The sequence below is a fragment of the Ochotona princeps genome, chromosome 22 (assembly GCF_030435755.1).
Source record: "Ochotona princeps isolate mOchPri1 chromosome 22, mOchPri1.hap1, whole genome shotgun sequence".
Classification (NCBI taxonomy): Eukaryota; Metazoa; Chordata; class Mammalia; order Lagomorpha; family Ochotonidae; genus Ochotona; species Ochotona princeps.
The window spans coordinates 14,706,766-14,728,855 of record NC_080853.1 but is presented as its reverse complement, the minus strand read 5'-3'; the positions used below and the strand labels follow the sequence as shown (position 1 = coordinate 14,728,855).

Sequence of the window (22,090 nt, the reverse complement as noted above, 5' to 3'; positions counted from 1 at the left end):
CTCCTCACAGAGTGCCATGGCAGACAGGTGGCCCTGGGCAGCATGGAGCTGGCAGATGGCTCGGTGTGGCCTGGGGAGGATCTGGGACTGGGTCCTCGGCGGCACAGCACAGGGCTGACCACACAGAGCGCTGGACGGGCCCGGGTCTCATGCATCACTGTTTGCTACCTGTGCAGGTGACCCTGACCCGGTGCTGAGGTGCATCGTCTCGGGATTCTTTGCCAACGCAGCCAGGTTCCATTCTACTGGGGCTTACAGGTAACACAAGGCTCTGTGGAGCGTATCCTCCCAGAACAAAGTTGAGATTAGCTCTGTAGCCTTAAGCAACTTTTCTTAACTCTGGCAGTGGCTCCCATGTATTCAGCCCATTCACATGTTGTGATACGGGTTTCAGAAGGATGAGAATTACCTGTCTAGAGACTGGTAGTGTGTCAGTCCTAATAGAATGAAAGACCCGGAAAAGGTGTTGCAGATGCTATTCTCCAGGGAAGTTAACTTTATCCTGAGGTAGTTCATTTTGTCATCAGAGAGATACAGGGCTGCACATAACACGTACCCAGGGCACTGTGGCTACATCTGGCATCTTTGGCGGTTGGCAAGTGTTTCCTCAAAGTGATAGATGTGTGTGCAGCTTGTTACTGCCAGTTGTGTTAGCTTGGCACAGGAAGTCGCTGATAGTCGATGCCTGGCTACATGGGGCATAGCACACTGGGGTCCGGTAGAAAGGAGAGCATAGCTTAGCCTCATTCATTCTGCACCTGATCTTAGTCAAAAGGCTGAGAAGTGATAGCCTCATTCATTCTGGCTCTTTGAGTTGTGACCTCTGGTTGTTCTCTTCTGTCCCTGGGCTCATTGGAGTCTTAGAGCTTCTCTGCAGCCTGTTCAAAGTGCAGCTGCCAGCGTGCCCTGTTCTTTAATAAGAGAACACCCCAAGGACTCTCTCTCCAACCCTGGTTTGGATTTCCTCTGTGTAGTATTTGCCAGTGACTCCTCCCCTGCCCCCAGAAAGTATTAGAGTCTGTCACCTTGAGATTACTGGGGGTGGAGGGGTAGGGTAGGCTGCCCTGGACGCTGGGCTGTGGTCACAAGTCTAGAGGTGCATGGAGGGTTTTGAATCTGGGCCGCGGACCTGCTCCGTGTGACATCCTGTTGACTGACTTGGAGTGTGCCCTGTTGGTGGTCTAGGCAGTGCTGTAGCTGTCACTGTCTTCATTCCCTGCCCCTCCCCGCACAGCTGGCTACCAGTGGGGAGGGGAGCCCTGAGGTCCTCCCCGGTGAGCGCCACTTCCTTCCCATTTCACTCGCTCCCCCTCTCCTGAAGAATGCTAGTTAGAAGTTTAAAGCATTCTTTCTTCGATGCCCTGGGAAAGATGGGACTGGACTTGATGTGGGTCAGCTCAGCACCACCTCGCCACCTCAGAGGGTGGCCGGGGCAGTCATGGTACCTGAAGCACTTGACTCAGCCACTGGGGGGTGCCCGGAACCTGCAGAGACCCTGCATGCCTGAGGGCTGGGGGGCGGGCAGTGAGTGGCCTCCCAGCCTGTTCTTGCCCTCCCACCCACCTGCTGTGGCCTGCTCTCACCGGGAGAGCCGTGTGCTCAGGAGCAGGGTTTGAATTAAACTGAAGCCAACTTCTGCTGGAATCGGAAACACTCTTGCGGAGAATTCAGTGGCTCAGTGTTGAGCTCTTACTGCAGTACTGGTCCTGCACCTGTGTTCTTCCTCCTCAGTAGAGAAGCCTGTAGGAGTTGGGCTGTTAGGGAAGGGGAGTGCCGAAGAAGATGAACATGGCTGAGTCCTGTGTCTCAGAATGTTATTTTCTGAGTGTCCACTTTTGGCTTTTCCTCTCTCTCTCTTTTTTTTTTTTTTTTTTCCAGAAGGCTGGACTAATTTCTGGGATGGCAGTGGGGGAGGGCCAAGAAGGGTCACAAGAGGAAACAGGAAAACTTGTTTTGCCTGTGTGAGCTTCAGGCGGCATGTGCTTGGGCAGTATTAAAGCATCTGGTGGGAGATTGCTCTGGGTTTAAGAGGGGCCTCAGGTGGAGTTTTGTTTTGCCAGGACCATCCGCGACGACCACGAGCTGCACATCCACCCAGCGTCGGTCCTCTACGCGGAGAAGCCGCCCCGCTGGTGAGGCCCCTTGGCTCTCGGCCTGTGCCCGGGCCTCCTTCCCACCTGCGGCTGGGTCCCCCCAGCCCCGGGCTCACACTGTCTCTAGGGTTTCTGTTCTTACACCTCCTCAACTTCCGGCTCCATTCCCAGGGTGCTCTGATGGCAGAGACGGAGCCTGCGTGTGTGGGATCCACCTGGCCAGGTGGTGACGAAAGGCCCGTCTCTTCCTGCGTTTACTGCATTCTGAGCTGTGGGCAGGTGTACTTAGGGTTGTGATTTGTGGTGAATCAACACCCCACATATTGCAGAAACTTCACTCTACTAAAGTCTAAGAATTTGAAGTTATGCTCTTCACTGGTTGTCTGTCCTACAGCCTCAGGGAAGTCTTTTTTTTCCTCCTCAAATGTATAAGTTAGAGGCCAGCCTGCCATTCACATGGGAGACCCGGATGCAGCTCCTGGCTTCTGCTTGGCCCAACTACAGTTGTTGAGGCCATTTAAGGAGTGAACCAGTGGATGAAAAGTTTCTCTGTTTCTTTTTTCGCTCTCTTAAACTCTGCCTTCCAAGTAACAAAATAAATAGTTCTAAAAGAATTTATACGCAATGATTGATGAGTTTTGACAAATATATGTAGCCCACACACCAAATCAGATATTTTCATCACTCTGGAAACTTCTGTCTCTCTTTTTAAGACAGATTTATCTTTATTTGGAGGTCAGGAGTGACTGAAAGAGGGATCTTGCATCTACTGATTTACTCCCCAAATGGCTACAGTGGCTGCAGCTGTACCAGGTTGAAGCCAGAAGTCAGGCGCTTCACCCAGGTCTCCCATGAATGATAAAGGCCCAAGCACATGAGCCAGCATCTGCTGCTTTCCCAGATGTATTAGCAGGTTCTTGGAGTAGAAGCAGAGTAGCCAGGGCTTGAACCAGCATTCTAATATGGGATGCTGACATAGCAAGTAGCGGTTTAACTTGCTGTGCCACAGCCCTGGCCCATCGTTTATGTCTCTTTACTGTCAGTTTTCAGTTCTTTCAGAGTCAGGCAAGATTTGTTTCTATTTCTGCATTCTCTAGCAGAGTCCTGGGTTCTGTTCATAGATCTATAAATGCTGATTAAGGCTGAGAAAGGTCCTTTGCTGATAACTGACACATCCTAGGAACTGTGTGTGACTTAAGTTTTGTCTGTGAAGTGGACACAGTGTTACCCCTCGAATCATGAGCTTGGATGAATACACAGATGGGTGTGTCTCACACAGCGCCTGGTACGTAGAATAGATACCCCTCAGGGGTCATGGGGATAGACTCTTCATCTCTTCTAAGCAGGCAGTTATGGTATAGCAGGTTGAACTTTTGCCTGGGATGCTGGCACCCCTTAGCAGAGGGCTGGTTCATGTCTTACCTACCGCGTTTGTGATCCAGCTCCCTGCTGGCGCAGCTAGGAAGGCAGTAGATAATGACTCAATCTCTTGTATCCCTGCCGCCCACATGGGGGATCTGAATGTCATTCCTGGCTTTCAGAAAGAGAAGAAAGTTTAAAAACCACAACATGTCTAATTTTGAGTCCTGACTGTCACTGGAGAAGGTTGGAAATCAGCTCATGTTTCTTTTTGTTTCAGGGTCCTCTACAATGAAGTCGTACAGACCTCCAAGTATTACATGAGGGACGTGACTGCCATTGAGTCTGCGTGGCTGCTGGAGCTGGCTCCACACTTCTACCAGCAAGGAACGGTAGGCATGAACACAACCTGTGCCCCAAACTTCTCATATGTTTCAATATACATTTTTAAAAGAGGTATCTTTCATTTATTTGAAAGCGTTATGGTGTCAGCTGGGGTATGAGGGAGTGAAAGAGAGAGATCTTCCTTCTGCTGGTTTACAACCCAAACAGCTTTAGTCGCCAGGGCTGTGCCATGCCAAAGCCAGGAACTCCATGGGGCCCAAGCACCTGAGCCATCCTGTGCTGCTTTCCCAACCAAATGAGCATGGAACAGAATCAGAAGTGGAACAGCCAGGCTCCCAGAACAATGCCCATGTGGGCTACTGGCATAAAGTGGTAGCTTAACTCCGTATACACAGTGCCAGCCCCTTTAAATATGCAGTTTCCAATTTAATTATCTGAATTTATCCCCAGCTCCCCACTCCACCCGTGAGCAGATAGAGTGGAAAAGACATTACTATGTTCCAAGACATTCTGAGTGAAAGCATGCTATCATTTGCTTCACGGTGAAGTCCAGTTAAAAACAAATCACTCCAACTCCATAAGAGAAAAAGGACAAGAAGAAAGTTTATCTCTGGCTCTTCGTCTTTGACTTTGCTCTTCTACATCATTTCTACGTCATTTCTTTTTTGTTAAATTTTGTAAAGTTCTAGTCCTACCTGTGGTGGCTTTGGCAGTGCCAGGCCACGTGGCTTCACAGACGTGAAGCCCAGACGCCTGTGGGCTGGATGTGCCTGAAGGATGCTTGTGTTTGGAACTGACAAGGAAATTGGAGTTTGTAAGCTGGCTGGCTGGCGCCCACAGAACTGCTACTCCAGGCAGTTCATACTGTTCCAAGGGTGGGCTTAAGTCCACCCCTTGTTCCTGGTTCCTCTTTGGCCAATTTAGTGGGTTTTTTTGCTTCTTTAAAAAAAAAAACTACTCTTCAATTATCAAATACTTTTTAATATTCTCTTTTATCTCTTCTGATGGCTTTTTATACCTCTTTAATTTTTTTAGTGGTTGCTCTAGGGATTATAATGTGCATCCTTAATTCGCTGCAGTTGACCTTGAATCAGTGTTAATGCCATCTAGCAGATAGTGTGAGAACGCTGCCGGAGTCTGTTTCCTTTCCCCCATCTCATTCTGTATGTCATACATCTTATTTCTGCCTATGCTTGAGTCCCAAATGCATTGGTATCATTTGGATTTTAGATGATCGTCTTCAGGGGATTAAGAAAAAAGGAATAGCGTGTTTTGGGTCACCTGCAGAGCTGTCGCTTCTGTCACTCTCCGTCCTTGAGGGCGTTGGGCTTTCTCTCCAGTGCCTCCTTTGACTCCTGTTTCAATGAAAGTCTCTCTCTGAGCATGCACTTACTTGCAAACGCTTGTCTCAGCCTCATTTCTGGAAGATACTCTTACCACATACAATTCTAGGCGGAGTGTTTGGTTTTCCTGTTTAGAACTTTGAAGAGCTAATTCCGTGAGAGTCTGTTCTGCAGCGTTTGCAGTAGACAACAGCTCGTGGTTTTGTTCCTCTGTGTTGCTGTGTCTCCCCCCACCTTTGGTTGTGTTTAAGAGTTCTTTTTTTCTTTATTTTTGATTTTCATCATTTTGACCCAGGATAAGCTTTTCTTTATTTATCCCATTGGAGTTCATTTGACCTTATGCAATTTGGGGGTTGGTTTTATTTTTATTTTTATTTTTTTTGAATTTTCTGGGGATTGATTTTTTAAAACATTGTATTTGGGGGAGGGGCACAGCTTTGTGACACACCTGCTCAAACCATCACTTAGAATGCATCCAGAGCACTGGTTCACTGCCTGACCATCCTGGCTTCCCACCCGGCTTCCTGCTAATGCGCTGGAAAAGCCAGTGGATGATGGCTCAAGTACTGGGGCCTCTGCCACCCATGTGGGAGACCAGGATGGAGTTCTTGGCCTTGGAATCAACATGCAGAAGACCCCTCTCTCTCCCACTCTCTCTCTCCCTCTCTTTAGAACCTGTTGTGCCTCCTGTCCTGCAGGTGCTCTCTGGGCCTCAGCGTGCAGCTTCTCTTGCTGTGCCCCAAGCCCGCGCCCAGTGCCACTGCAGCCTCCAGGCTCGGAAGGCCATCCGGAGTGCTTCATCTCAGAGACTGCCACTCCAGCACAGCATTTGGTTCTTTTTCCCCTGTTTAGACTCTCTGCTTCAAAGACTTTCAATCTTTGAACACATTTGTATCAACTATTTTGAAAGACTTCTCTGATTAGCACTCCTGTGCTTTGGGGTCTGTTTGGTCCTGACTGTTTTTCTTCCTCATTACAGGTCACATGTTTTTGCTTTTTGTTGTTGTATGAGTGTTATAGATGCTATATTGTGGGCAATCTGGATCATGTTTTCCAGTGGAAGATAGGATTTTTTTCTGATGACTACCCCATCATCAGTTTGCTTCTCCTGGGCCTTGATGTTAATCTTTAGTTGGGCAGGTCTGGAGTAGACTTGTTGCTGTCTCAGTGAGGCTATTCACTGAGGTCTCTGCTCTGGTGGCTAGCTCTGTACAAACCTCCAGCATCTTCTTTTCCACCAATAACCTCTCAGTAGTGCCTCTCTGAGTCTGTCAAGTCTGGGCCCCTGTCTGTGCAGCTCGCGGTTCACACGGGTACTGGAGGGCAGTTCTGGGTAGAGTGTGCAAATATTGGCCCTGCAACTTCCAGCTGCTTCCACAGCCCTCGGCTCTTGTTCTTTGTGTCCTCTGTCCAGCTGTGTTGCTGTTCAGTGTTCTGGATTCACTGAAGTTTGGAAAGAGGGCAGAGACCTGGGGTACACATGTAAGTCCCTCCCCCGCTTCCTCCTTTGAAGCAGCCAGCTTCCTGCCTGGCAGCAGGTGCTTGATGTTGGGTGTCTAGGATTCACCCTTGTTTACAGCAGATGAAAAGTCTGACACTCCATCAGCTCTAGAGCTGGATGACGGGGCTCTCCGCAAAGTCTGCACTGATTACCACATTCAGAAACTGGGGGACTGTGCATTAAATATGGGCTTCTGGCTTCTCAGTGAGATCCGGTAACTGAGTGAAGCCATTGGTAGGGTCTGAGGAGGGTCTGCCCGCTGCAGGGGATGCTCTCGGAGACTGCATCCCCGTTTCACCATGTGTTCACTGCTCCACCCCCAGAACCATCTGGACCTAAGACCCTGGGTTTGCAGTGGTCTCCTTTCCTGACTCGCTCCAGCAGTGTCAAGGACAATTGCCCTTTTCACATGTTCTGATCATATTTAATTCTCATTTGATCAAGTAAAAAGTAATTTAAACCTTCGTGATACAGGCACAGATTTTTCATTGGGAAGCCAGATGCCCAGCTGATAAAAACATGGAGTGTACTGCTGCTCTGGGTTGAGAATGGAGCAGGACTGGAGAGTCGTCACTCGGAGCTGCTCCGAGGAGCTGCGGGCCGGAGGAGGCTGAGTCAGAGGCGGGGAGCGAGAGGGGCTTGTCAGGAAATGGCAGGAGGGCTGTGAAGCCTGGAAGCCGTCATGGCTGGGTGGAGGCTTTTGGGGAGAGGATTAGGCCTAGACGCTGAGGCAGTTTCTTTAGGTCAGACCCACAAAGCAAAAGAACAAATAGCTTCCAACGAAAATGATAAGCTCATTTTTTTTTCCTTTAAAAAAATTTGTTTACTTAACTTGAGAGGGCTGTAGGGGGTTGGGGGAAGATCTGTCTGCTGGTTCACTCTGCAGATGGTTGCAGCAATCGGAGCTGGGCTGATCCAGAGTGGAAGCAGCAGCTGCTTCTGAGTTTCTGTGTGGGTACAGGGACCCATGGACTCGAGCCATCCTCCATTGCTTTCCCAGAACATAAACAGGGAGCCGGATCAGAGGTGGAGCCTCTGGGACTCACATATGGGATACCAGCACTTTGAAAAGCTCATTTTTAAAAAGTTTTAATTAATTAATTTGAAAACAGAGAGAGAGAGAGGGATTGATTATCCATTTGCTAGTTTTATTCCTCACGTGACCGCAACAGCTGGGACTGGACCAAACTGAAGCCAGAAGCCTAGAGCTCCATCCAGGTCTCATGTGGTGGCAGGGATCCAAGTGCTTGGGCTTTTCCTGCTGCTTTCCTAGGTACCTTAGCATGGAGCTGGATCAGAGGAGGAGCAGCTGGGATTTGAACCTGCACTTATGTGGGATGACAATGTTGCAGACAGAAACTTAATGCAATGCTGCCTTTCCTACCTTTTCTGTTTTTAAAAGATTTATCTATTTATTTGAAAGGTAGAGTTACAGAATGAGAAACAGTGACAAGCCCACATTTCTACTTTTCTCCCTCCCTCCTCAGTTGCCTCCTCCTCGGCCCATCACCTCCACTGTGAGCAGAGGCTTTTTAGAGAGGCCGGTTCCTGTAGGAGTCACCTTGTGCAATGATGCCAAAGCTCTCGAGGACCAGCGCAGAGGTGCTGCCACTGTCAGTGCGCGCCCATTCTGCCCAATGCGGGTGGCTGCCCATGTATGGCAGAGGCCCCTTAGCTGGGTGCAGGGCAGTGGCTCGTAGCCGCCCGCCGCCCTGCATCCCCACTGTGTTCCTGGCACCAGGGGTGACTTTCCATTACCACTGGTCTGTGCAGTATGGGTCAGAGTCAGAGCCATGTTTATGTTCCACATTCCTGCTGCAGACAAGCACCAAAAATGGTCTCGGAGGCCCAGTGGCGTCGGCTCCCATCGCCAAGCTAAGGCTGAGGGTGTTGATGGGCCCACAGGGAAGAGAGGAGGCAGCGACTGTGAGCAAGCCCCGCAGCTGGACAGGGAAGGCAGCGCGGCCAGTGGGAGATCTGCCTGCCTGGTTCACAGAGGTGTCTTTGGTAACCCCGGGAAGCCCTTTTACCCCATGTCGCAGGCCCCTGCACTGGTCCTGCCACAGGCAGCAGTGGAACCTAAGTGGGAATCCTTGCAGCTCATTTGGCCCTGGGTTTTCTTCCATGTCGTGCTATGGTGTACTGTGTCTCTCATGTCCCATGTTCTCTTGGGACCTGCAGTTTTCTCTTAACTTTGGGGCCACCAGGGAGTATTGAGAAATGGGGTTTGGACATCGAATTGTCAGGGTATGGGGTGTGGAAGCCCTTAAGTGAAGGTGCACGCCTGCGGTGTCCCCACTGCCTGTGATCGTTCCGGGCATCAGGAACCCTCAGCTGGCCAGCAGAGGTCTTCCCTCCCCACGCAGGACACCTGCTTTTCCAACTGCCAGGTTAGCATCCAAGTTACTTGGCTTCCAGACCAGCTCCCTGGAATGCACCTGGGAAGGCCATGGAGGATGGCCCGGCGCTTGGGTCCCTGCCACACCTGCGGGAGACCAGGATGGAGGTGTGGCTCCTGGCCTGGCCACCCGCGGGTGTTTGGAGAGAATCAGCTAATGGGAGCTTTCTCTGTTTTTCCCTGTTACTGTGCTTTCAAATAAAGAACCAAAAGCTGATGTTCACACGCACGGCCTCAAATGCGTATGTTAGAATTTCTAACACTTTTAGCTTTACCTTAGCATGTAGAGTATTTTTATCCCTTCTTCCTGTTGTCTGATTCCTGTGACTGCACTGTTAAGTGTCATTTATTATTTATCCTGGCAAAGAGTGACATTTCTGGGGAAAAAAGAACAAAGTGTCACTGGGAGCTGTCCTCTGCCTGTGGCCATTCGCTGCCCCCCACGAAGGTGGAGCCAAGGCTTTGTCCCCCGACCCCAGCCTCATAGCATGGCCCCAGCAAGTCTGGGGTCCTCTGCAGTATCCCGGGCACAGGTAGTAGCACTGTCCTGTGGGCTGGGGCCAGGGGCAGCCATGACTCGAGAAGAATGTCGCAGCTCATGCAGGGCCCCGTATGACTGGGCTCAGCGTGGCGGGCTGGGCCTCGGGCTGCTCTGGGCCTGCGTGAGGCCTGGGGATTTGGGGGCTTCTTCCTGCCAGATCATTTCCTGAGAGGTCCAGCGCCCAGAGAGAACACGTGGACCAGATGGGGTACTGCAGTGGCCGTTCACATGGCCACCCTGCTAGAGTCTGGTTTCTTCATCTGATGCTCTCTTCTCTTGCAGCACCTGTCTCTGAAAGCCAAGAAGGCCAAGGTCCAGGACCAGTGAACAGAGCTCAGCAACAGACTCCGGGACTACTGGCTGCAGTCCCCTGCCCCACGCAGGAGCTGGCCCTGGACCGCCCGGGACCTGCAGCTGCTCTGCAGTGGGCCATGGCCTTCTGTGAACTCCTTCCTGCCTGCCCACCTCAGACTCGTACTCCTTGCCGGCATTCTGGAGGAGTCTGTGCATGGGCAGGTGTCCCACGCTAGCACATCCTCAGCCTGCTCACGGCCTCCGTGTGGCCCCTCAGCTCCCAGTCCAGCCCAGCTCTTCAAGGAATGGGAGGAGAGTGAGGCACTGAAGGCAAAAGCACCGTGTGGGTGGACGGGGTTGTTGCTGGCTTGGCCCTTCCTGCTGAAACCACGGCTTTGTGGACCCATGGAGCCCGCTGCCAGGTGTGCGCTGGCAGGCTGGGACCCTGCAGGGCTGGCTGTGTCTGGTGAACACAGGGTCTCCCTCATCAGGCAGCCCCCATGTTCCTCTGCCTGTGTCCCTATCTGTCTGCAGCCGGGCACTTCCAGGGTACAGGTGATGGACAAGGGAATGCCCATGCGTGTCTGTGAGAGCAGGAATCTGTGTCGTGCGTGGGCTCAGCTCTTCGGGAGCTTGGTCCCGTGTCCTAGGCCACTCCCTGGGCACCAGGCTGTTCATCAGCTCAGGCCCCACGGCAGGGACCCACTACGGTTTAGATGCTCTAAACTCACATAGCTCAGGAACTCACCTGCTCCTCATTTGTCTCTTGTTTGTTGGCCTGGGTTCTCGCGAGAACACAGGGCCATGGCCCTCCACCCCAGGCCCCCAGCGCTGATCTGTGGGGAGGGGTGTGTCTCCTCGCCGCGCCCACACAGTCCCCTGTGTTTCATCTATTTAAGAGCTCATAGCTTGAAAACTTATTTTTGTACTGGTGTTAGTTTGATGTGCCACTTTGGGCACCAACCAGCTATGTCATTTTTATTTCCATTTTGTAAACATGTAAATAGTGGTGGTAGCTTGTTGCTACCAAGAGTAAAACTTTATATCTGAAATAAATATCCCCCCTGCCAGCCCGTGGTCTGTGTTGTCAGAGGGTCCATTGTCATGATGGAGGGCCTGGCCTGGGGCTAAGGCTGGCACCTGGGCAGCACTGTGTGACCCAATTCCCCCAAGACCTTCATCGAAACTCCTAGGACAGCCCAAAGGGGTGCTGGTCCTTGCCGGCTCCACTAGGTCTCCATGTGGAGCGTTCAGGATCATGTACAGGGTCAGGCTGCGGTGGAAACTTGGCTGGGAGGCTGCAGAATCCATACTGCGGGTCGGAGAGCAGAGAGCTAAAACCCTTGGGTCAGCTGTGCAGGGGAGCAGGCGGAAGCTGCTACCACCCCCTGCCGCCTCTCCCTGCCACCTCAGTGCTTGGGCACAGGGGCCTGGCAGTACTCTCAGCTCTGCGCATGTCAGACACAGCCCTCACTGCTTGTGGCTTGGCGCCTGTTACACAAAGATGCGATCCTCATCCGGGATCCGTGGCTGCACACCATGTGACCGAAGGCCCTGGTACTCTCTCCTTGGAGAACCACAAATCGTTGGCAGGCACTGGCGTCTGCTTGGGCCCGATTGCCTGTTTTGTTCCACGTGGTTCTGGAGCCTGGGTACCCTCGGGCTTCACGTGGGTTTTCAGGTTTCACTCAGTAAATTTCTCCAGCACCACCATGCCTCCTTGGCAGCAAATCAGGATGGAAAAAGTGGCAGTGGTGCTGTCCCACGGGCTGTGGGGGTACCCCTCACGGGCTCTGCTATCCCCTCCGTTGCGCATTTCCCTGTGGCTTGAACGTAGCTGTCAGGGGTGCCCTGCTTCCATGCAGATCCCCACCCCACCTCTGTGGGTTGCTCCATCCAGTTTACACTGGTGCTGCTGAGGTCCTTGGGCCCTAGGGCTGGGCGGGGCTGCTCGAGGCTAGGGTGACGTGGTTGTGACGACAGGACATTCTCCCTGGGAGCACACGCTGACCTCACAGGGGCCATGAACTTCTCCATCGATGGGTAGGATCCGGGATTGTGGGGATGCTCCTGCTGTCTGGGAGCAGCAGGTGCCGAGCAGGGCTCTGCAGCACACACCCCAACCTTGCTGGTCAGTTTTAGCCTTTCCTGTTTGATTGCTTCCCCACCCCACAACCTCCCGTTTCAGGAATCTTCTGTCTTTTCATACAGTGCAGTTGGCTTAGCACTGGCTGTCTCAGTTCTCAGCTATTCCTTGGTTTGGATTTTGTTTTTACTCGTGTCTGTGTTGCTCCCAGCAGCACCTGCACATCAAATACAAATACACACGTGCACACACATACACACACACAGCACACACTCTACACTCACCCCAGCTTTCCAATGTCCACGCACCTGGTTCAGGGACCTAGTCCATAAACGCACACACAGTACTGGCACCCAGTGCACATGGGTCCAGACACCCAGCTTTCAAACCCGTGCTGGGTGGAAAGTGCCTGCTCCCTTGGGGCTCACGTGCTAGAACGCGACCCCACGCTCAGGGTGCAACCCTCTTGCTTAGCCAGGGTATATGTCCTGTCTCTGAATTCCATCCGGGCAAGATGGTTAGCAATTGCGCTACGCAGCGGCGCTGTGCTGCCCTCTGCTGGCCAAGGATGGACGCGACCCCCTGAGGCCGCGGCCAGGGAGCCTTGGCGAGGCCCCTGCAGGTGCACAGGGGCGGAGGCGATGTGACCTCTTCCCAAGAGTCTGCGTGTCTCCTCTTCAATCCAAGCAGGCTGTGACCAGCAGACAGCAGTGTGACCAGCTTCCGAAGCCCGGTCCCCAAATGGTTGTGCGGCGTCCACCCTGCTGGCCAGCCAATGAGACCAGCATGCTTGAGTGAGCACTCACGAATGGTCACGAGTGCTCACTGAAGAGTTCTAGTTAGGGCAAGAGCCCACCTTGGCCTCTCTCTCCCAAGCTGGCCCTCCTCTTTTTCAGAAAATTTATTTTGGGGGTTGAGGATGGGGGAAGAGAACTCCAGATACCTGCCACAGCCGGAGCTGGGGTGCTGGACCGCCAGACCATGGACCCAGGCTCGCCACGTGGGTGACAGGGACCCAAGCGCTGGGGCCGGCCCCTGCTTCCTCCCGGGGGCGCCCACTGAGAGCTAGATCAGAAGTAGAGTAGGGGGTGAAGGCGACCAAACCAGGCAGCAGCTTGGCCTGCTGTTCCTCCACACCCTGTTTCCGAGCCGCCGTGAGCTGGGCACCGGTCCCCACGAATACGGACAAGAGTCCCTGCTATACCCTGCGGCGGCGGGAGGTGAGCGCCGGCTGGGCAAGCCCACGGTGGGGGTGGGGGACCGTGTGTCCACATTTGGGGACAGACCCTGCTTGGAGGATGCCGTTTGCTTGAGGGAGCTCGACTCTGGCCGCGCCGCGCTCGCGTTCGTGGACAGCAATGTCCCGCGATGTCCTGAAGGTCCTAATGGGCTTTAGGGTAGCCGAGAGCGCTCAGCACAGAAGGGCGCGAGAGTTGAAGCGGTGAGGATCCTGTGAGGGGGCGGCGAGTTCGAGCCTCGGAAGGAATAATTCGAGCCCCAGCAGCCACGGCCCATGCCCTTGGCTCTGGGTTCGCACCCTGAGGTTGGCCCGCTAGCCTGCGGAGATGCTCCTTGGATCCCTGGACCCGGTAACCTCGTGGTCCACACGTCCTCCTTCTCTGCCTTCCTGGGCCCCGGCCTGGATTAGCTCACGCTTGCAAGGAGGTGGCCTGCAGGGGGCACTGGCGCCCCGCGTTTGCAAAGCCGAGACCCACGTGTCCAGCTCTGGGACCTGCCCTTGGCCGCGGTGCCCTGAGCGGCAGATTCGTGGTCCTGTCCGACACGCCGCCCGCTCTCTCAGGCCCACTTCCAGCTGCCCTAGTCCCCTCACCCCTATCCCATCCCTTGCTCCGGGCTGTGACTTAGTCTTCCCTGTCCACTTTATCCAAAGCTGAATGTCATGTACCAGGTCCACCAGCAGCTCTTCAGCTCTGTTCGGAGGAGTGCGTGGCCATCCCTGGCTTTGCATAAGTCCACACCAACAATCAACAACAAGAAAGCCTTACGCCGGCAAACTGGTTGGAGCGAGGCATGCTGGGGATGTGGGACTCACCCTGGGCGAGGAAACCCTCCCAGGCCATCCTTGACCCGTGATTCTGTCCCCTCGGGCATCCCTTGGGCAGCCTGGAATGACCTGGAAAGTGACCCTGGGAGCAGGGCATGGGACTCAGCTCCAGCCACAGCCTGGCGGCCTTGGTCAAGGCCAGCTACTTCCCAGGTGGCCGAGCTGCCTGCGTTGGAAACTAGCGGAGGAGGCCCCATCGGCAGGAGCAGGCAGGCCCACCTGGTGGCATGGAAGGCTTGGCTGGGAGAGCCCCAGGCTGGGGACCAGACCCTGCCCCGAGCCACCCTCAGCACTTTTGTAAGTGAAGGTGAAGGTGTGGATATTTTCTGTGATCTTTGATGCTTTAATTTCTAAGGCCTGGCAGTCCCAGGGAGGAGCTGGGCCTCCCCAGGCTAGCTCTTTGGGAGACCCTACATGCCTTCCATATACAAATGAGCCAGTCTGACGGCCCCGCCTCCGCTTTCATCAGATGCTGCTTTAAAGCCAATGGGCCCCTTCCCTAAATCACACCCGGGGCGCAATCCCAGCGACCAGGGACTGTGAAAGCCAGCAGCTTGCCTGGTGCTTGCCTGGTCACGCCCACCGGGAAGCTGCGGGTGGTTCTTGCTTTGCCCTGGCTCCTTCGGCCTCCTGATCCCCCTTGTTGCTTGCCAGTTGACGCTTGGTGCTGTGGTCAGCCCTTTCCTCTCAGGAACTGTGCGTAAGGGACTCTGCCTTCCAGGCGGACTTCTAACCCCCCCCACCCCCACCCTGGGACATCCGTTCTCTGGGACATGGCTGTGGCTTCCAGCCAAAACTACCCCTGACAACGACAGCTTACTGTGCACTCTAAGCTAGGGGCTCTGCTGGCATCCTGTACTGGCAGTTTCTGGTCCAGGAGCTCCTCCCCTACTGCAGCCCCTGTAGGCTCCCAGAGGGCTCCTGCTAGTGGAGTTTGATCAGTCAGGGCTGGGAAAGTGTGATGCTGTGTTCACCAGGAACTTAAGATAATCATAATCAACACATTTAGGGTTACGTATCACTGTTTTCTTTCTGAAGTTTTGTTTTATTTTAACTTTTTTTTTAATTTGAAAGGCACAGGTGCATGGAAAGAAGAAGAGGAGACAGAGAAGATCTTCCATCCACTGGGTCACTCCCCAAGTGCCTGCAATGGCCAGAACTGAACTGATCTGAAGCCAGGAGCCTTTTCCCAGACTCCCACATGGATGCAGGGGCCCAAGGAACTGGGCTGTCCTCCGTTGCTTTCCCAAGTCATAAGCAGGGAGCTGGATGGGAAGTGGAGCAGCTGAGACATGAAACAGTGCCCATGTGGGTAGCTGGCACCGCAGGTGGAGGCTTAGCTTGCTATGCCATGACATGGACTGTTTTCTAGCACACAAATTTGGGGGGAGCGAGAGCTGAGCTGCACTTCCTATCTGCTTCTGTCTTCAAGTTCTGAGTTCTCTTGAGTCATGCTGCTGTGGAATACTCCCCTTTGGGAATTAAAAAAAAACACTAAAAACTTACATCAAGAGCAAAGGAAGCTAATCCATCTCACCTGAGTGTTCACATGGCTGTAGCTTGGACTTTGCAGAACGCCTTGGCAGCTAGGGGCTCTTGTTGCCCAGTTTTACACGGGAGGAAACTGAGGCGCAAGGAGATGATGTGGCTTGTTTAGCATCCTGCTGTGAGGCTTTAGAGCCAGGTCTCTTGGGCAGAATAAAAGACCTGTATTTTCGTGTCCAGCCCTCAGCCATGTGTGCACACGTGCATGTTTAGGGATTGGGCGCAGATGAAGGGACGAGGCAGAAGAACCAAGGAGCCAGGGCTGTAGCGAGGGGCGGGGGGCTGGGAGGGGCCTGGGAGATCAGTTAGTCACCAAGTGGGCCTGGTGACAGGGCTGGAGATGGCAGCTGGCGGCGGACGCAGCCTCCGGCTGGAAAATCAATAGGTGATCAGTGGTCCAGGGGCGCGCTGTTCATCAGGTGCCGTGGAGAGGCAGGGCCGGGAGGAAATATCACTGACCCCTGGCAGGATTGATCAAACAGCCAGACACCCAAGGCCAAACTCACTAATAAAGTGAGACGTTCCGCGCAGCCCAGCAGCTGCTGGCTGAAGGTCTTAAAAAAACCGCTTAGCTGAGGAGTTCTTGCTAAACTGTCTTTGTTTCTTGAGGCAAGTGGGAGGGAAGATGGGCAGGGGGAGGGGGAAGCTGGCTTGGCCATGGTTGGGTTTGGGCCTCTTAGTCTGACACGGGCCTGGGACTCCTGGGGCGTGTGCATGCCCTCACGACAGCACACACTACCTATACATGGCACACATGAACACATGCATGCACACACTGCGTCGCATACCTGGGTGTGCCTGCTCCAACACAGAGAATTTACATGTGACATACATGCACACACACATGCCTTTTCCGTGGGCATATACCACAGCATGCATCTCTATGGATTTTATTATTTTTTAAAAATATATTTATTTGAAAGACAGAGTGACAGGGGTGGGGTGAAGATTTTTGCATCCACTGATTCATTCTCCAAATGGCTGTGGCAGACAGGGTTGAGCCAGGATGAAGCCAGGAGCAGTAACTCCATCTGTTTCTCCCACATGAGCTCCTGGGGGCCATCTTTCATTGCAGTGAAAGACAAAGTTCAGGTACGTTATTAGCAGAAAGCTGCACTGGGAGTGGAGCAACCAGGACTGGAACCAGCACTCCTAGCGGTGCCGCGAATGGCAGCTTATTCTACTGCGTCATCACCCTGGCCCTATGCAGTATGCTTTTCTTTTAACACTTTATTTTTTTCTTTTTTTTTTAAAATTTTTTTTTAATTTTTAATTCATTAATTACATTGTATTATGTGACACAGTTTCATAGGTACTTGGGTTCTCTGGTTTCACCATGTCCTCTAACATCAGCCCAAAGCTGCAACATTTGTAGCTGTAGTGTACAGAGACATAAGGTCTGGGGCAGCAGCCTTCTGATTTGTGGTTGAGAGCTAGGAAGTGGGGGTTTCGGGGTAGAAGTCCTGGAGCAGATGTGGGCTGGAAAAGCAAAGTGCAGCTGGGGTGACCAGAAGGCACGGGATGGGGATGGAGCTGGGCAAGCCTTGGCATTGTGTGAGTGGTCCAAGTGCTGAAGAGACCCCTGCCCAGGGACTTTCTGTGTGGTGGACTGTGATTTGTCACCTGTGCCACCATATTCAGACTGGGGTGGGGTGTACTTAATGTATTTGGTGACAGGTGTGCTCTGTGGGGTGCCCTCGAGTTGTCCGACTGTGAGGGTGGGCATGGCTGCTTTGCCATGTTTTGGGTGAAGCCTTGAACTCAAGTGGTTAAGCACTTGGTTGCTTCGTGTGGCTACAGAGGGGTACGGCTGGATTGCTGCCCTGGAGGCTGGGCTGCAGGAAGGTGGACCGTGCTGTCCTATGTGTGTTAGGGGGACCAACGTCCTGATGTGGTGGGCGGAGCGCCAGCCCTGGAGCCCTTGTCCAGAGTCTTCTCCCCGCTGCCCCACCATCCCGCACCGCTGAAAAGAGTTGCCGTCTGTATTGGTGGGGACATGGCTGCAGCGGAAGGACAGGAAGACCCGCAGCTGACCTGAGGATGTGGAGGTCCGACACCCGGAAGCCTTGGGGTTGTCAGAGCACAGAACAGACTCGTGGAGAATGAGGGAGGATCTAAACCAGGGGAACACGCGAAAGCATGTTCTCTTAGAACATGGTCCTTGTCCACCTGCATCAGAATGATGGCGGCGGGTGCGGGCGGGTGTGAGCCGGTGCGGGCGGGTGCGGGCGGGTGCGGGCCGGACCCATGGGGAGGGAAGCAGCAGTCCTCAGGTCCTGTCCTGGCCTCCTGACTCAGATGCTGCCTTCCCGACTGGGACCATGGGGTCTGCATGTTGACAAATGTCTCAAGTCATTGTTCTGCACATTCGAATTTGATTGCTCGGTGCTTGTTCAGCCTGACATGCTCTCCCTGTAGATCTTTTTTTTTTTTTTTTTTTTGGCTCACACTTTCACTTTTGTAGTTTTCTGTTTAAACATCATCTTCTCAGAGAGGCCTCTCCTGCCACCTTATCTAACACAACACATTTCATTCTTAGTACCCTTGCTTTGCTTTGTCTTCATTATCTGTTTTTTTTTCTGCATGGATATGAACTGTGTAGGTCTATAAAGTGCACTGTACAATATTATAATGCAGGGAAGAAGCATCCAACACCCTAAACAGGTCACATCATGCAGTGTGTTGTGTTGCTTGAAGATGTTTTCACTTGACCGTGAGTATATCAGGGGGTAAAGCCATCTAACTTAGTAACTTGTGGGTCCCTGTGAGCTTGTGCGTTGGTACAAAGAGAAAGAAAAGCTTAGGGAACCATGTGGTAGAGTTGACAACACTGGACTGGTGTCCAGGGTCCTGACAAACGGTGATGGGAGGAAGGTAAAGAAACGGGTCAGGGGGACAGGAGGATGACCATGTGGCTGCAGGACGGGCAGGAGCCTCTTGGGCTACTGACACCCCGACATCAGGAGTTCTGTCTGCAGTGAGCCATGCTGGCTGCCCCACCTTCTCCCTGGCTTCCTCTGATAAAGTTGTCTGCATCTGGGCATTGATGCTGCTCCCCCAGGAGGAGCAGCGGTCCCTCAAAGAGCCACAGTGTTTCCCCAGCCAAGAGCTGGCTGTTCCAGATTCATTAAAGCAGACTGGATATCCTCTTCCCATTCCTGTGCCAACTGTTGGGGGACTGAATTCATCAAGCATTACAGCGGGGGAGGTAACGGATGGTTCAGGTGGGAAGAAGAGAACTTAGCGATTTTTTTCTTTCTCTTTCTTTTTTTTAAAAAAGTGTATCTTATTTGTCCATTGCTAAATGCATCAGTGCCATAGAACATTCTGGAAATAGTTCACTGTGCTTGCTCAGAATGGAACTGGGTCTATGGGAGAAGAGTGATCACTTGTTTTTATACGCATTTTTGTATGACTTAGTTTTTAAAAGGCAAACACCTGTGACAGCATTTAGAAAGAAAATGTTTGGGGGCCTGCATTGTGGTGTAGCAGGTTAAGCCACTGCCTGTAATGCTGGCAAGCCCTACGAGTGCTGTTCCTGTTCTGATCCAGCACCCTGCTAATGCATCTGGTAAAGCGGCGGAAGATGGTCCAAGGGCTTGGGCCCCTGCCACCCATGTGGGAGACCCAGATGGAGACCCAGGCTCCTGACGTTGGCCTAGTCCAGCCCTGGCGATGTGGCTATTTGGGGAATAAACCAGTATATGGGAGATTTTTGTCTTTCTTTTTCTCTGTGTAATCTTATCTTTTAAATAAATAAAGTTCCTTTAAAATATCTGTCTTAGAATTTACAACTTTTTTACAAGCAAAAGGTAAGTTCTTGTAAAAAAATGGTAAGCTTTGCACATTTAATTAGAATGTGAGATGTGACAGGCTGTCACCAGTCTCCCTGGCATTGCATGTGTTTCTAAAGCAGAATTTATGAGTGAGTCTGAGGTTGGAGTTGAACTTGCCCAGTTCCTTGGATCTGGGGTTCTTTAAACTTCTTGTGCAGAACAGAACAAGGCGCTGCGGTGTGGGACTCCCAGGACCACTGCTTCCTCCTTCTCGCACCTGCCCCTGTTGCCAGGGAAACGGCCCCTAGTTGAGTGGAGCCATCCCTAAGTCAGCCCAGTGATTTGTCCTTGTCTAATTATTATTACACTTTGCATTTCCCTTCGGGATGAGTAATGCGGGAGGGCCAAGGGCGGGGGTGGGTACAGGAGCTGAGGAGTCGTGATTTGTCGGGTCGGCAGCTCATCTTTGAGAGGAGGGCATTTATCTTTGTGGAAGCGGAAAACATCCCAATGGAGATGAAGTCAACGGTTCCTGCGTGGGTCCGTGTGTGCTGATGTGCTCATTGGGAACTTGTGTGTGTGTGAACTTGAGGTGTGGTGTGTGGATGTGCAGTATAAGCTGAGCATGCGGCCTCTCAGGGCAGCTGTGCCCAGAGCTGTGACTGTGCAGGCGTGTCTATGGCTACTGTGTGCAGCCCCCAAGACCTTTCTGTGTGTCTGAATGAGTGTGATGTGTGTGGCCCCTCGGGACGGAGCTACCTAACCTCTGTGTGGCTCTTTGCCTCTCCAGTGTGCTGGCACGGGGCGTTCACTTATCGATAGGGCAAGGAAGAACTTGTGTGTGTGCATCTCCATGCGTCTGTGTGTATGGCTTGCATTCTTTTATCAGGCACTGTGCTTATCCTCATGAAGTCAAGGACCTGGAGGCCTGTGTGGGCAACTTCTGAGCACAGCTATCCTTGTACACGCTTACTGGGTACCCCCCAATCAGGGAGCTGCTGGGAACCGGAGGCTCGTAGCTTGGAGACCGTCAGAGCGGTTTGCTTGCCTTGTGTCATGTGGTAGCCAGATCAGCTGAATGACCCCTGACAATCAATGGGGTGACAGATACCACAGCCAGGTCTCCCTCACATACAAATCCATGGTGTTTGAAAGTGAATGGGCTTCCCCTCCTTCTCCCCCCCCCCCCAGTAGGTAGTCTATTTTCCCCATCCCCTTGAACTAGGCTGCAGTTGAAGTTGGCTTTGAGTCACTGGGAGGAAGCTGGGAGAGACAGCACGCTTATTCTGAACCAAAGTTGTGTTCTCATGGGGCTGCCTGGCTACCTACGACCAAGCCTGCAGTAAGCCAGCTGGAACGTGAGGATCAACCCAGGGAGAGAGCCCGTTTGGCCCAGCTGAGGTCATCCTGGGCCATCTTCCTGCCAATGGAGCTGCAAATGTATGAGAGAAACTCCGATGAGCAGGTCCTGCACCTGACCCCCGCACGTACATGCACTCTAGGGCTGCAGACCCGTGCTGGGTGTGGGTATCCGTGTGTATGGAGCTGACTCAGTTGGCAGCGTTACTGTGGGGATGCACAGCTGCTAGCCAAGCCATGCTCACGTGTGCTAGGAGATCCACAGCCCATGGAAGTCTGCCCTCAGGTTTCACGTGCGCAGGATTGAGGGCTCTGGGTAGTAGACTAGTTCATTATCCATGGCTGCATAGCCGATTACTCATCTCACAGTTTCTGGGGCAATGAATAAGAGCAGGGCTTGGCTGGAGACCTGTGGCCCAAGGTCTTTCTGGAGGTTACTGTCAAACTCCTGGGGGTACATCATCTGAGGACCATCGGAACGCACAGCTGATGTTGGGGGTGGGGAACATCAGTTTCTTCCAATGTGGGCTTTTCCATGACGGCTTACAACGCAGCAGCAAGCTACACACACCAACCCGTAGTTGAGTACTTTAAAAAGTTTGTGCAAAGTGAAACTAAAAGCTAAGTTTATTTGACTGTAAAACATGTTGCAGTTCATGCATAGTTTCTTCATAATGTGCATTTTCCATGAACTTTTGGGGTAGCCTCTGACACATTCCCCGATACAGAATGGAAGCCAGGGTTGCTAGCAACATCACTGCTAATGTGATAGAAATAAGACAGCAGGCCAGGCCACACTCCAGGAAAAGGGTGTGATTTGGAGGTGGTGGATGTCACGGGGCACCCTTGGGGTGCACACCCCACAAGCTCACACTCAGCTGGGATCACAGTGCCGGATGCACCTTTTCTCTGCTGGCGTTTGCTCAACCAGACACTGGATGGCAGAGAAAGGGGCTGCTTGCAGCTGGCACAGACCCAGGCACCCAGGTGTCCTGTTCTGCTGCTCCTGGCCCTGGAGCTGAGGCTGTTCTGTGTGGTGAGGATGCTCTTCCATCTGTGTGGGGGGGGACCCTTCCCCGCAGGCCATTCAGCCAGTGCTCCACATGGAGCATCCTGTGGCTGGCATAGGACAGGAGCGCTCGGTGCTCGGAGAGGAGGGTGCCCTGCCTTGGGTGTGTCTGGAGACTGAGCCCCTCAAGTACTCCTGGGAGAGGCAGATATTGGAGGCATCTGACCTGCATCTGTGTTGTCAGGAATTTCCTCTGGGTCTCCCACATGGGTGCAGGAGCCCAGGGGCTTGAGTCATCCTCTATTGGCCTCCCAGACCATGAACAGGAAGCTGGATTAGAAGTGCAGCAGACAGGCTATGAGCCAGTGCTCAGTGA

The 22,090-nt window shown here is 52.9% G+C and overlaps 1 protein-coding gene across 2 annotated transcripts in view; it reads left to right on the top strand.

Moving 5' to 3' along the window:
- Positions 1-10,147, top strand: part of DHX35 (DEAH-box helicase 35) — a 58,385-nt gene extending 48,238 nt beyond the window's left edge. For both annotated transcript variants that reach the window (XM_058679550.1, XM_058679551.1), the window contains 4 exons: positions 177-258; positions 2,061-2,132; positions 3,733-3,844; positions 9,863-10,147. In XM_058679550.1, the coding sequence (XP_058535533.1) occupies positions 177-258; positions 2,061-2,132; positions 3,733-3,844; positions 9,863-9,907 (311 nt within the window). In that variant the 3' untranslated portion in view covers positions 9,908-10,147. The remainder of the gene's footprint in view (positions 1-176; positions 259-2,060; positions 2,133-3,732; positions 3,845-9,862) is intronic.
- The last annotated feature ends 11,943 nt before the right edge of the window (positions 10,148-22,090 follow it).